Below are 12,876 nucleotides of genomic sequence, written 5' to 3'. Positions count from 1 at the left end.
GCTTGTCCGCAAACTGAACAAAGAGCTTGGATGAATCAGGAAGCCCAAGAGTGGGGGAGGACCACAGAGCAGACTTCAGATGTTTGCTAATCGCGCTGAAGTTTGCTACGCCAGAGAAATGTGCAATGTTTTGGTTAGGGTAACAGATAACAAAGCTGCGCAAAGTCATGACTAGATTGGAAGGGGAAAAAAATGGCAGTCTTGTAAAAAGAAACAAAAATATCTCAAAATGCCACAATGAAAGGAAGTTTGTAGCATTTTACATTGCTTTAAGGATAAAATATCTGTTTGTTGAAATTGCTAAAATTGTCTTATTTAACTTTGAATGCACACTGACAATTATTCCAATCTAATAACTCAATTCAATCGATATTATTTTGAGTTGAGTGGCGCTATTCTAAGACTTTGAGACAGTAGCCACAGTGAACAACAGATCTTCCTGTAATAAATCAAACAATGCACTTTCACCAAACGGCCAAACTTCAGTGTTTGTCTCTCAAACACCACACACATACCTGTACATACACGCACCAGCACATCAGTAATGAGCAGACTGTCGTTTTCGCCCATAGGTTGCGCACACGTCAGTTGGAAAGTCTTCAGTCTCAAACATTGTTAAAGCTTCTCTCGTCATTTTAATTTAATTTCTGTAAGGCACTTTGTGTTACATTTTTAATGTATAAAAGATGCTATATACAACCCCAATTCCAATGAAGTTGGGACATTGTGTTAAACATAAATAAAAACAGAATACAATGATTTGCAAATCATGTTCAACCTATATTTAATTGAATACAGTACAAAGACAAGATATTTAATGTTCAAACTGATAAACCTTGTTTTTAGCAAATAATCATTAACTTAGAATTTTATGGCTGCAGCACATTCCAAAAAAGCTGGGACAGGTGGCACAAAAAGACTGAGAAAGTTGAGGAATGCTCATCAAACACCTGTTTGGAACATCCCACAGGTGAACAGGCTAATTGGGAACAGGTGGGTGCTATGATTGGGTATAACATTGGTGCATTTAGCAGGACACCACGCGCCTTGTTCAAACCTGTTCATTGTGTGTGTGTGGGAGGACAATTATTTTTGAGGATTGTAGATGTAAAAACAAAAAAGGAACATACTTTTTGTCAAAATGGTATGAGAGTGGTACTTGCCAAGGTGGAAGGCAACAGTAAAATGTATTCATTTATTTTTTTTGTGTGTGAAGTTTTTTTTTTTTTTTTTTTTTTTTTCCTTGTTCACTGATCTTGTGTGCAAGTGATGTGTTCATTTTATTGGACAAATAATGTCCAAAAGTATTGGAACTGCATGGTCAATTCCTTTGTTTTTGTTCAGTACTGTAGACATTTGGGTTTCAGATCAAAAGATGAATATGAGACACAAGTTCAGAATTCCAGCTTTCATTTCATGGTATTTACATCGAGATGTGTTAAACAACTCAGGACAAAGCACCTTTTGTTTGAAGCCACCCACTTTTCAAGTGAGCAAAAGTACTGGAACAGACATGATTAAATTAACTTAGTGAATAACATTTAATATTTGGTGGCATAACCCTTATTTGCAATAACTGCATTAAGCCTGCGACCCATTGACTTCACCAGACTTGTATTCTTAATTTGAAATTGTTTTCCAGGCCTTTACTGCAACCTCTTTCAGTTCTTGTTTTTTTCTCTTCAGGATGTAAAATGCATGCTCTATTGGGTTAAGGTCCGGTGATTGACTTGGCCAGGCTAAGACCTTCCACTTTTTCCCCCTGATGAAGTCCTTTGTTGTGTTGGCAGTGTGTTTTGGGTCATTGTCTTGTTGCATGATGAAACTTCTCCCTATTAGTTTGGATGCATTTTTCTGTAACTTGACACACATGCAAAAAAAAAAAAAAAAAATCAGGAAGGGGGCAGACACTTTTTCACAGGATTACCACACTTCTTCAATGGCCATGAAATCATTTTATTAATGGGGAAACAAATCATGTTTGTTCGTACAGACTGTAAATAGACATTGTAAATACTGTAAACATTCGCAGTCGTTCATTGCATCATCACACTCACAGTTTGCTACATACTGTAAATAACATTTGTTGTCAATCATTGGATCATTACATCATCACACTCGCACAATTTCCCTCAGTTAATTGTAAGTCTTGGTTAAATTTGCTGCACGCACTAACATTTACTTTGATGTAAAACTTGCAGAGCGAAGGCGCTCCACCCCAGCCCCCAAGGAGGAGGAAAAACTGAATGAGGAGCAGTGGCCTCTTCGAGAGGTGGTGTTTGTGGAGGATGTTAAAAATGTCCCTGTGGGAAAGGTCAGTACTTAAAATGTTGTGATCTATTGAACGTTGCACGTACAGAGTGACTGGAAAGTATTCACAGCACTTCACTCTTTCCACATTTTATGTTATAGCATATTCCAAAATGGATTTTAATATTTTTTTTCCTCAAACGTCTAAACACAGCACCCCATAATGCTTTACTAATATAATGGTTTAACTTTTTCTTTCTTTTGCAATTGTATAAAATAATAAAAAACACAAGAAGTCACGCTTTTTTTTTATTTTTTATTTTTTTTTTTTTTTTATATATAAATATTAATTGCAGTCCACCTGTGGTAAATTCAGTTGATTGGGCATGATTTGGAAAGGTACACACCTTTCTAAATAAGTTCCCAAAGTTGACTGTGCAGGTCAGAGCAGAAACTAAGCACTAAGTCAAAGGAATTGTCTATCGACCTCGGAGACAGGATTGTGTTGATGCACATATAAGGGCACAGAAAATTCGGCTGCTTCAAAGGTCTCAGTGAGTAGCTACTGGGGCCTCCATCATCTGTAAATGGAAGAAGTTAGCAACCATAAGGACTCTTCCTAGAGCAGGTGTCACCAACCTTTTTGAAACTGAAAGCTACTTTTTTGGTACTGGTTAATGCAAAGGGCTACCAGTTTGATACACACTTCTGAAATAACTAATTTGAAAAATATATATATATTTTAATGACATTTTTACAGGTCGTAAAGCAACACAATTAATCTGAGGTACAATATTGCCAAATGGAACAGCAATAGTTTAGTTTGTAACATTTTGGGTTTGAGTGGTGGTATGAAAAAGACTTGAGGATTAAAGAATGCTTGTCATCTGTTGAGACAGCCACAGCCGGTTGAACAGCACCTATTGGTTCACACATGAACCCCCCAAAAATGTACTATTAAAGATCTGTGTTTTGTCACAGGAGTAGGTGGAATATATATATTTTTTTCGATTTTAGTTTTCTTTAAATGTAATGTTTGCATCTTTTTGTGCTGCACCACTCATGCTGTGAAAATATTTTGTTTACTTGGTTTGAAACACTGCTGCACTAGACTTGGTTATATAAAAAGGTATCATTAGGGATCCCAGACCTCTATTTAGTGGAATTCTGCTATTTATTCTTATTTTTATCTGCATGAACAAGCGTAGAGGAGCGGTGAGACAGGGGCTTGTGAAACTATATGCCCTCAAAGTCCTGCCACAGGCGCGCCTCTGCCTCGCCTGTAGTTGCTGCCTTAGTTGCATCAACCAAGTATTGAGCAATCGCTGTAAGTATGTGAATGTGATTTTATTTTATTTTTTTCCCTGTATTTTTCACATATTAAAAACAAATATCTAAATATTGTCCTCGTCATTAATTAATGGGTGTTTGTAGGGCTTAAATCCATTTTGGAATAAGGCTGTAACAGTTATAGTGTGGAAAAAGTGAACGGCTATGGTGTGACTACTTTCCAGATGCACAATAATATCGTGCACCTAATGAGAGCACTTGTCTGTGGGTTGTGTCTGTATGTTTCTACACCATTAAAGTTCAGTTTAACAAATTCCCATTCTAACTTTGTGCCCTAGGTGCTGAAAGTGGATGGTGCATATGTTGCAGTGAAATTTCCGGGGACATCAAGCAGCGTGAGCAACCAGACCACCACTGCCCCCCCAGATTCGGACCCCTCTTCACTGCTTCAGGACTGTAGGCTCCTTAGAATAGATGAGCTGCAGGTACGACCAAAAAAAAAAAAAAAAAATTATTCTGATGCCCACCCATGTACAGTTGAAACCAGATATTTACCGTAATTTCTCATGTATAATGCGCACCCTCCCAACCCCCAAATTGTAAAAAGTCAACAGTGTGCATTATACATGGGTATAGGAGCAAATGGAAAAAAACTTTCACATTCTATAAATGTATGCTGCCATCTAGTGGTTATGAAAAAGCTGTACACTTTCATTCCAAAATGCCACCGCCACCTCGTGGTTATATATTAAAAAAAAAGTGTAGCCTACACTGTCATTCCAATATGACAGAGCTACGTATGACTGCATACATGTACAGCTCCTAAGTTTACATACCCTGGCAGAATTTGTTAAATGTTTTTTTTAAATATGATGACTGAAAAACAACCATCATTAATTTCTTTATGGTTATGTTTTGTTTAATGATGGTGCTTTTCTGAAATGCTTGACCGTTTAATTTGAATCCCATTGAAATAAAAATTTCGCCTGGTCCATGTTTTCTTTAAAGAATTGAACCCCTCTTACAAATTCTGCATGGGTAATCAAACATATGAGCACATATTTATCTTTTCTAATTTACTAAATAAAAGTAGGGCTGTGAATTTCAAAATAAGACCAAGTAAATAAAAAAAAAAAAATAAAAAGGATTGTGTTCAAATAAAGTGCATCATAATAATTATTTTTAAAAACTAACAAAATACAGATTATACTTCATGTTTTGATCATAAGGGTAGAAGCAAAATCATACATTGAAGGGTTTCCAGAATTTTGAGGTCAACTTTGGGGGTGCATATTGTACGTGGGTGCGCATTATACACGAGAAATTACGGTTCATTGAAGAAAAAAAAAAAAAACTTTTTTTTTTCCTCTGTCTGACATGAAATATTTTTTTTCGTTTTAGGTCTATTAAGATTACAAAAATTATGTGTATTTGCTAAATGCCAGAGTAATGATAGGATTTTACATTTCATTACTTTCTTCAAAGTAGGAAGATTACATATAGTATCCCTTTAAACAAATTGGGAAAACCCAGACGTAATTTCTTGGGACGCTTCTGAAGTTAATTAGAGACATATCTGTAAATGTATTTAAACTAGGCACACGTGAAACCCACTGCTTCATTTTGCACATCATGGGAAAGTCAAAAGAAAACCGCCAAGATATCAGGAAGAGAATTGTGTATTTGCACAAGTCTGGTTCAAGTCTGGAATTTCCAGATGCCTGAAGGTGCCACGTTCATCTGTTCAATATAGGCTTTACACAAGCAGGATTTTGGGGGCCGATCACCAATAAGCAAGTTTAAAAAAATAATAATAATAAAAAAAAAAAAAACCGATCACCGATCCGATCACAAGATGGAGCAATGTGTCTATTTACATGACTTGTTCATTTATTGTAAATACTTGTGTAGTGTATCCATCCATTTTCTGTACAGCTTATCCTCACAAGGGTTGCGGGCATGCTGGAGCCGTCCGTCCCAGCTCAACTTATTCTCTAGCATTTTAGACAAAAGTTAAAACACCAATGACCTCTAGGGGTTAGTCACGGATTGGTCACTGACATAAATTTAGGTTAAATCAACATTACAACATGACAGAAATTATTGGTGCTAACTTACTGTAATTAAATTACTTTATTGCAATTAAATTACTTTAATAAATACTGTTAATGACATGCTTACTCTAACTTTTTCACTGTCACAGGTATATGGAAGGGTGTTGTCCAGAGTTTGAGTACGTCTGACATTGTCAATACTGAAGCAACATCTCAAGACGTCAGCCAGGAAATTAAAGCTTGTGTGTCTTCCAAATGGACCATAAACTGAAGCATACTGCCAAACTGCTTACAAAGTGTCTTAAGGCAGTGTTCCCCAACCTTTTTTGCACCGCGGACCAGTTTAGAGTAGACATTTTTTCTCACGAAAAACTCATGTTGGGTCACACGTATCTCCAGGTACCACTGTACTTGTTAATTTAGTTTGTCTTCGCAGGTGGTCAAAACTGGGGGAACTCCAAAGGTTCCTGAATGTTTTCAACGCACACCCAAAAAGCTCTGTATCCCAGAAAAGGCAGAGATCCTGGCTGTTAATGTTGATTCCAAAGGTTTGTCATTTGTACACATACTTGTATCCATGTAATTTAATCTGCTTGTGTATTATGCTTTTGTTATGCAACAGAGAAAATGTCTTGCAATAATAAAGATTGTCATCTTCTAGGAGTCCATGCAGTACTGAAAACTGGTAACTGGGTTAGGTACTGTATCTTTGACTTGGCCACTGGCAAAGCTGAGCAAGAGAATAACTTCCCGACTAGCAACATGGCTTTCCTAGGGCAGAATGAGCGTAATGTGGCCATCTTTACTGCAGGACAGGTGAGATGATGTACTGAATGGGTGACATGCTTTTTTAAAATGGAGCACATGGCATGATATATCGTTAATGTGAAATCATTCCTCCTGTAGGAATCTCCAATTATTCTTCGAGATGGAAATGGCACAATTTACCCAATGGCTAAAGACTGCATGGGTGGAATTCGAGATCCTGATTGGCTAGATCTTCCACCAATAAATAGTCTAGGAATGGGGGTGCACTCTCTGGCCAATCTCCCCTCTAACTCCACCATTAAAAAGAAAGCTGCTATTATCATTATGGCTGTTGAGGTAAATCTTATTTTACATGTAGCTGTATTTAGTTTTCTAAGAAGCTTGCTGTACTTTTTACCTTGTTTAAAAAATGTGCCATGCGCGTGTATGATAAACTCTTCCTTGTGTTATTTAGAAACAGACGTTGATGCAGCATGTTTTGCGCTGTGACTATGAAGCGTGTCGGCAGTACCTGGTGAATCTTGAACAAGCCTTTCTATTGGATCAGGGCAGCCATGCTCTGAGTGCACTTCTTGGACATCGTTGTGATGGAAACCGCAACATACTTCATGCTGCTGTTTCTGTGTGCTTCCCTGTTAGTAACAAGGAAACCAAAGAGGAGGAGGGTAAGCTTGCTGTCTTAAGCGTTCGTCAACAGTTCGACTTTACTATCCTGCATCGTTTAACTCTGGAAGACCACTAATCGCTATTCAGTGTTTGGCATTTCATCTTCCAATTGGCCACTGTACCAGATGACTTTCGACTCACCCGTCCGTCTGCTGCCATTGCCAGACTATAACGCTCTGCGGAGCAGCAGATTGTCCGGCTAAGACTGCAACAGTCTTCATACGGTCTGCGTGGGTCTGAGTGTGAAAATAAGCTGGTGGTGAATGAGAATAGCTGTTATTTTCCCCTCTTTCTGTAACGCCCTAAGATGCTGCCTAAACGCCCTTTTCCTTCTAAGGGCCTTTTTACACTGCACTTCGCACAGCACAGTGCCCCGTTGAACAACTCATTCATTGTGTAAGTGTTGCGGCGGCGCAGCACCATCCCATGGAGGCTGGCGGCCTTAATTGAATTGTTCATTTCAGGCAGCAATGGGGTGTGACTCCATCTTGGCACATCCAATTGGAGAGATGGTGGTAGAGTGATTTAAAGTGATATTTTGAGAGAGTTATACAGTGAAAAGAGCAGCGAAAAGTAAGAAAGAAGAAAATATAAGAATCCGTGATTAATCGGGTGTCCCACTGTCTTGATCTCTGGGACACAAGACAGATGATGTACCATGACCTGGTAAACAAAAAAAAAAAGGCAGAGCAATGGATAGAGAGCTCCAGTACTTTGGATCTACCCAGTTGGTTGAAAGTTATAGAAACGTGAATTTAGCATTTTTAACGCCAGGGCTTTCCCTTGTAACAGTGATAAATATACATTGCTGAGCTGCGGCCTTTATACATCCAAACCAGCGGAAAGGGCACCAGGCTACTCCCTGTCCTGTTGCTATATGGGCAAGCTTGTGCTGTGCCGTCGTCGTCCTGGGCAAAGGAGCTAAATGGAAAAAAAAACGTTCACATTTTATAACTGTATGCCGCCAGCTTTTCATTCTAATATGCCACTGCCATCTAGAGGTTTTGAAAAAGGTGTAGCCTACACTTTCATTTCAATATAACAGGTGTACTGATGACTGCATATATGTACAGTTGTGCTCATACGTTTACATACCCTGGCAGAATTTATTAAATAGGTTTTTTAAAATATGATTGATGACTGAACAACAACCATCATTAATTTATTTGGTTATGTTTTAGTTAATGATGATGCTTTTCTGAAATGCTTGACAGTTTAATTTGAATCCCATTCAAATAAAATTAAATGTTTTGCCTGGCCCTTCATGTTTCCTTTAAAGAATTGTAGCCATCTTACAAATTCTGCCTTGGTAATCAAATTTAGAAGCACAACTGTGTGAATTACAAAATAAGAGCAAGTAAATACAAATAAAGTATTGTGTGTTCAAATAAAGGGCTTAACTTCAGAATAATTCTTTGAAAAATAAAATCCAGAAAATACTTCGTTTTGATCATATGGGCAGAAGCAAAATCATGCATTGTAACAATGCATTATCCATAGGTAAAAGGGTTTTCCAGATTTTAGAGGTCAACTTTGTGGGTGCGTATTATACATGGGTGCACATTATACACAAGAAATTACGGTAGTTTGGGCGTATTAGTCAGTGTTTGTGTGGAAAACTCAACAATTTATTCTGCAACTTGGAGGCTTGCCCACACCACGTTTGGAATCATTCTTTGGGAATGCAAAAAGGGGGAGAGCCTACAACAAACAGAGCAGTCCAGTTGCGATTGATTCAATGCCCTTAGAAAGTACATGTTTTCAGATGTGTGTGCTTGCTGTGCAGCTGTTCTAGTCTCTATATACAATTTTTAAATTACAGTACGTGCTATTTTTACTGTTCATAGGTAGTTCTGGCGGCGGCACGGTGAAGACTGGTTAGATCGTCTGCCTCACAGTTCTGGGGACTGGGCTTCAATCCCCAGCCCCGCCTGTGTGGAGTTTGCATGTTCTCCCCGTGCCTGCGTGGGTTTTCTCCGGGCACTCCAGTTTCCTCCCCCATCCCAAAAACATGCATGGTAGGTTAATTGACGACTCCAAATTGCCCATAGGTGTGAATGTGAGTGCGAATGGTTGTTTGTTTGTATGTGCCCTGCGATTGGCTGGCAACCAGTTCGGGGTGTACCCCGCCTCCTGCCCGATGATAGCTGGGATAGGCTCCAGCACGCCCGCGACCCTAGCAAGGAGAAGCGGCTCAGAAAATGGATGGAGAATAGGTAGTTCTGGGCGATCTGGCGTAAATTTGATGTAACGATGTTCGATATGACTCGATTTATTGTATGAAAGTTTATAAATGGATAAAACAGGACCAGACCAAATTGGTTTACATTATAAAGCAGAAGGTTTATTTAACAATTATAAACATCACAAAGAAATAAATTACTTTTCTCTAAAGATATTTCAAAATATAATCTCAAAATTAGTGATGCACCGAAATTAAAATTCTTGACCGGAACCAAAAAACTGAAAATGAGAAACCCAAGGACCATAACTGAAAGCCGAAACACCCGAAGAAGTTATGCCCATTATTAGTAAAATTAATCATTTATGGCTATGAATGAAGAGCTGCCAACCTCTAGAAATTAACTTCCAGAACAATTTGTCTGGATTTTCATATTTTGTAAATCAAGAACATTGCTGCAGGACATTTGTTAGTTTAATGTATTTATTAAGGTTTGGCTCTGTTATGGGTGTTCATCACTTAATCTTAGGTGGCACCAATGCACTTAAACATGTCCACTCTGCCGGCAATCGAAAAGAAGACACGAAGAAGAAACGTGACGTTATGTGGAACGAAGACAATGCAGTGATCTGTAAATACAGGGACTAAAAAAAAGAAATACAAGACCAATTCTTGAGAATGCAACGCTGTACAAACCCAACTGTCCGGAACAGTTAGCTCAGACAGCGACGGCCGGCCCACTGTCAAACTATTTGTGTGAATACTTTCCGTACCCCACTGTAGGCCGGCCACTTTTTGGAAGGTTCACCACTGTTTTCTTCAGTTAAGGATATTGGCTCTCACAGTGGTTTGTTGGAATCTGAAAGCTTTAGAAATGGCTTTGTAACCCTTTCCAGACTGATAGATATCAATTACTTTATTACGTATCTGTTTGTGAATTTCTTGGATTCCTGGCATTTTGTTTCAGTTTTTTAAGATCTTTTGGTTGACTTCATTTTGTCAAACAGGTTTTATTGAAGTGGTTTCTTGATTGAACAGGTCTAGAGGTAATCAGGCTTTGGTGTGGTCAGTGTTAATGAACCAAAGTGTGATTAGCCTCAGTTAATTCATGATTTAACAAGTGGGGGAAATAAGAATTTGAGAAGGGGGGCAATACTTTATGTTTGCATATGTATTGTATGTAATCGGTATAATAGCTTAGCATTAGAAACGTCAAAAGTCGTGTTTGCGCGCAAATGTGCGCGTGCATGCATGTATATAGAAAATAATATAAAGCCAGAGAGAGGTGCATTATTATTATTAATCAGTTTATTTGAAAGGGGACAATGCAATTTCATAAAACACATGCATGCTCATTTTCATTCAGTATTTAAATTTGATCACGAGATCTATTTTAAAAAACGTATCATTTTATGTTTGTATATCCTGTAGCCTATTGTGACATTTGGAAGCATTTACGATTAGAATATTTTCCAAGGATTTTTCCTCCTCCTTTGAGTCACCACTCTATTTGAGTGGCTTGCTTTCTTCTGCCTCACATACTAATGCTTGGTAACCATTGTTAAATTTCAGAGGCTGAAAGGTCAGAGCGGAACACATTTGCTGAGCGCTTATCTGCTGTCGAGGCTATTGCAAATGCCATCTCTGTGGTCTCCAGCAACAGCTCTGGAAATAGGACCGGCTCCTCCAGTAGCAGAGGGTAAGTGATAAATTGTTCAAAGGATGAAAAGGAAAATGTCTTTGCGTTTTTAAATACATTTCGTTTGATATATTTGTAATGTCTGAAACTTAGAGGATGTCAATGTCTTTTTACCTGTGTTGCCTTCAGGCTTCGGCTGAGAGAAATGATGCGGCGCTCTCTCAGAGCAGCCGGCCTTGGCCGCCATGAGTCAGGCCCATCCTCCAGCGATCACCAGGACCCTGTATCACCACCTATTGCCCCACCAAGTTGGGTCCCCGATCCCCCGCCCATGGACCCTGGTGAGTAGGGCTTGTACGGTTTATCGTTTTTCGATCAAGATTGTGATTTCAGACAACGCGATCAGGTGATCGCCAAAGCTGTGGGTTGTTTTGCAGCGCTCGCGACTGACCCAGAATCAGTTTATTAACGATGTATAGTATCCCGCCCTGCTCACCAATCAGAAGGCTATGCTTCCTGTGGACAGGTCATGCAAACCAATCAGCTCCAAGCTGGTAAAAAAAAAAAAATTAAATAAATAAAATAAAAATGGCACCTCCACCCATGCTCCCTCCTTTCTGGCTGCTCGCATTCTGGTAGGAATGCTACACGCTAAACTAACTTAATTTGAGCCTGCAGTTTCGAGCAGCGCTTACCTGTGCGACTACATACTATTCTTCCATGGTGTGGTTGCTCTCCTCTTAGTAACTAATCCTCCCCTCATGGCTGCGAATAAGTTACACCTCTGACATGTGCTGTCATCACTAAAGATGGACAAGGAATACCTAAGCGTTGGACACCCCGAGCAAGAAGAGATCACAAGCTAATCGTGAAGCTCACATTCAATGCAGAGAAGTGAAACACCAGAATAACTGCAGTACGCTTTTAACATAACTCTGCATGTACACACATGCATAAACCGGAAATTAATCTTTTACCACGCACATCCGGCAGGACGAGCAGGTTATAAGGCATAGGCGTGTCCTGCCCAAAGTGAATAAAAGCACCCCCAAAATTTGAGAGCTATTTAGCATTTTTTATCTTTTTTACTAAGTGTCCTTTCTTATTAGCAAATAATGGTGGAAAATAAGTATTTGGTCAGCTACAAACAAGCAAGATTTCTGGCTCTCACAGACCATCCGTATAAAAGACACCTGTCCACAACCTCAAACAGTCACACTCCAAACTCCACTATGACCAAGACCAAAGAGCTGTCGAACGACACCAGAAACAAAATTGTAGACCTGCACCAGGCTTGGAATACTGGAAAAAATGTGGGAGATCCAACAGCAGACCATCCTTTTAAACGGTTCCCACAAGCGGGACTGCACAAGCCACACCTGGTGGTGCATCTGCATCAAGAGGGACATCATCCGCCCAAGCTGCCTCATCATGAGACCAAAAGCTTGCAGAGCCATGTCGCTAATACCCACGACAGAGGGGTCTACACAGCTGTCCGACAGGGATGCAGAGAAAGTGAACAATCAAATTACCAACATGCCCAGCATTATGTCTTTGTGATAAAGTAATTGGTCACCCGACATTGAGGCCCGCACAGTAGACCGAAGTGACTCCTCCGGGAACACAATGAGGGACGCTATGGCTGGCTCAACGTCTGGCATGCGGTCCAGGCCAGCAGGATCATTCATGGCCACTCGTGCACGGCCGTCCGCTGAAAGCCGTGTATGAGACCCAGCATCTCTTCAGCAAGAATGCAGCTCCCTCAAATAATCCCCCGACGCGGGGACAGAAAAGGCATGAGAGAGCTGCCTGTGTCGGCGCTCTCTAGAGCCAACTGAGACTCCTGTGGGAGATCCAACAGCAGACGCTCCAAGGCACTGCACAAAACTACCTGCATCCAGCCATCCACCTCCGATGAGCTTTGAGTCGAGGTCAGGGATCCCGGATCCGAAGACACGGAGGCCTGACCGTTGTCATCATCCAGGAATAGAGACTGCGAAGCCGCTTGGGAGATGGCATCGTCCTCC

The 12,876-nt window shown here is 39.9% G+C and overlaps 1 protein-coding gene and 1 long non-coding RNA gene across 2 annotated transcripts in view; one reads left to right on the top strand and one right to left on the bottom strand.

Moving 5' to 3' along the window:
• ubr5 (ubiquitin protein ligase E3 component n-recognin 5) overlaps positions 1-12,876 on the top strand; it is a 145,404-nt gene that overhangs the window by 78,178 nt on the left and 54,350 nt on the right. The window contains exons 16-23 of the mRNA XM_061777803.1: positions 2,202-2,314; positions 3,879-4,025; positions 6,031-6,142; positions 6,256-6,410; positions 6,501-6,698; positions 6,817-7,027; positions 10,783-10,909; positions 11,039-11,190. Coding sequence (XP_061633787.1) covers positions 2,202-2,314; positions 3,879-4,025; positions 6,031-6,142; positions 6,256-6,410; positions 6,501-6,698; positions 6,817-7,027; positions 10,783-10,909; positions 11,039-11,190 — 1,215 coding nt within the window. The remainder of the gene's footprint in view (positions 1-2,201; positions 2,315-3,878; positions 4,026-6,030; positions 6,143-6,255; positions 6,411-6,500; positions 6,699-6,816; positions 7,028-10,782; positions 10,910-11,038; positions 11,191-12,876) is intronic.
• LOC133480121 (uncharacterized) lies at positions 1,255-11,143 on the bottom strand. The gene is made up of 3 exons (XR_009789191.1): positions 11,024-11,143; positions 6,874-7,264; positions 1,255-4,019 (listed from the first exon to the last, which is right to left on the bottom strand). It is a non-coding gene; the product is annotated as an uncharacterized LOC133480121 (long non-coding RNA).

This window comes from Phyllopteryx taeniolatus, chromosome 6 (genome assembly GCF_024500385.1).
Source record: "Phyllopteryx taeniolatus isolate TA_2022b chromosome 6, UOR_Ptae_1.2, whole genome shotgun sequence".
NCBI classification, from domain to species: Eukaryota; Metazoa; Chordata; class Actinopteri; order Syngnathiformes; family Syngnathidae; genus Phyllopteryx; species Phyllopteryx taeniolatus.
This window is presented reverse-complemented; position numbering and strand designations above follow the sequence as displayed.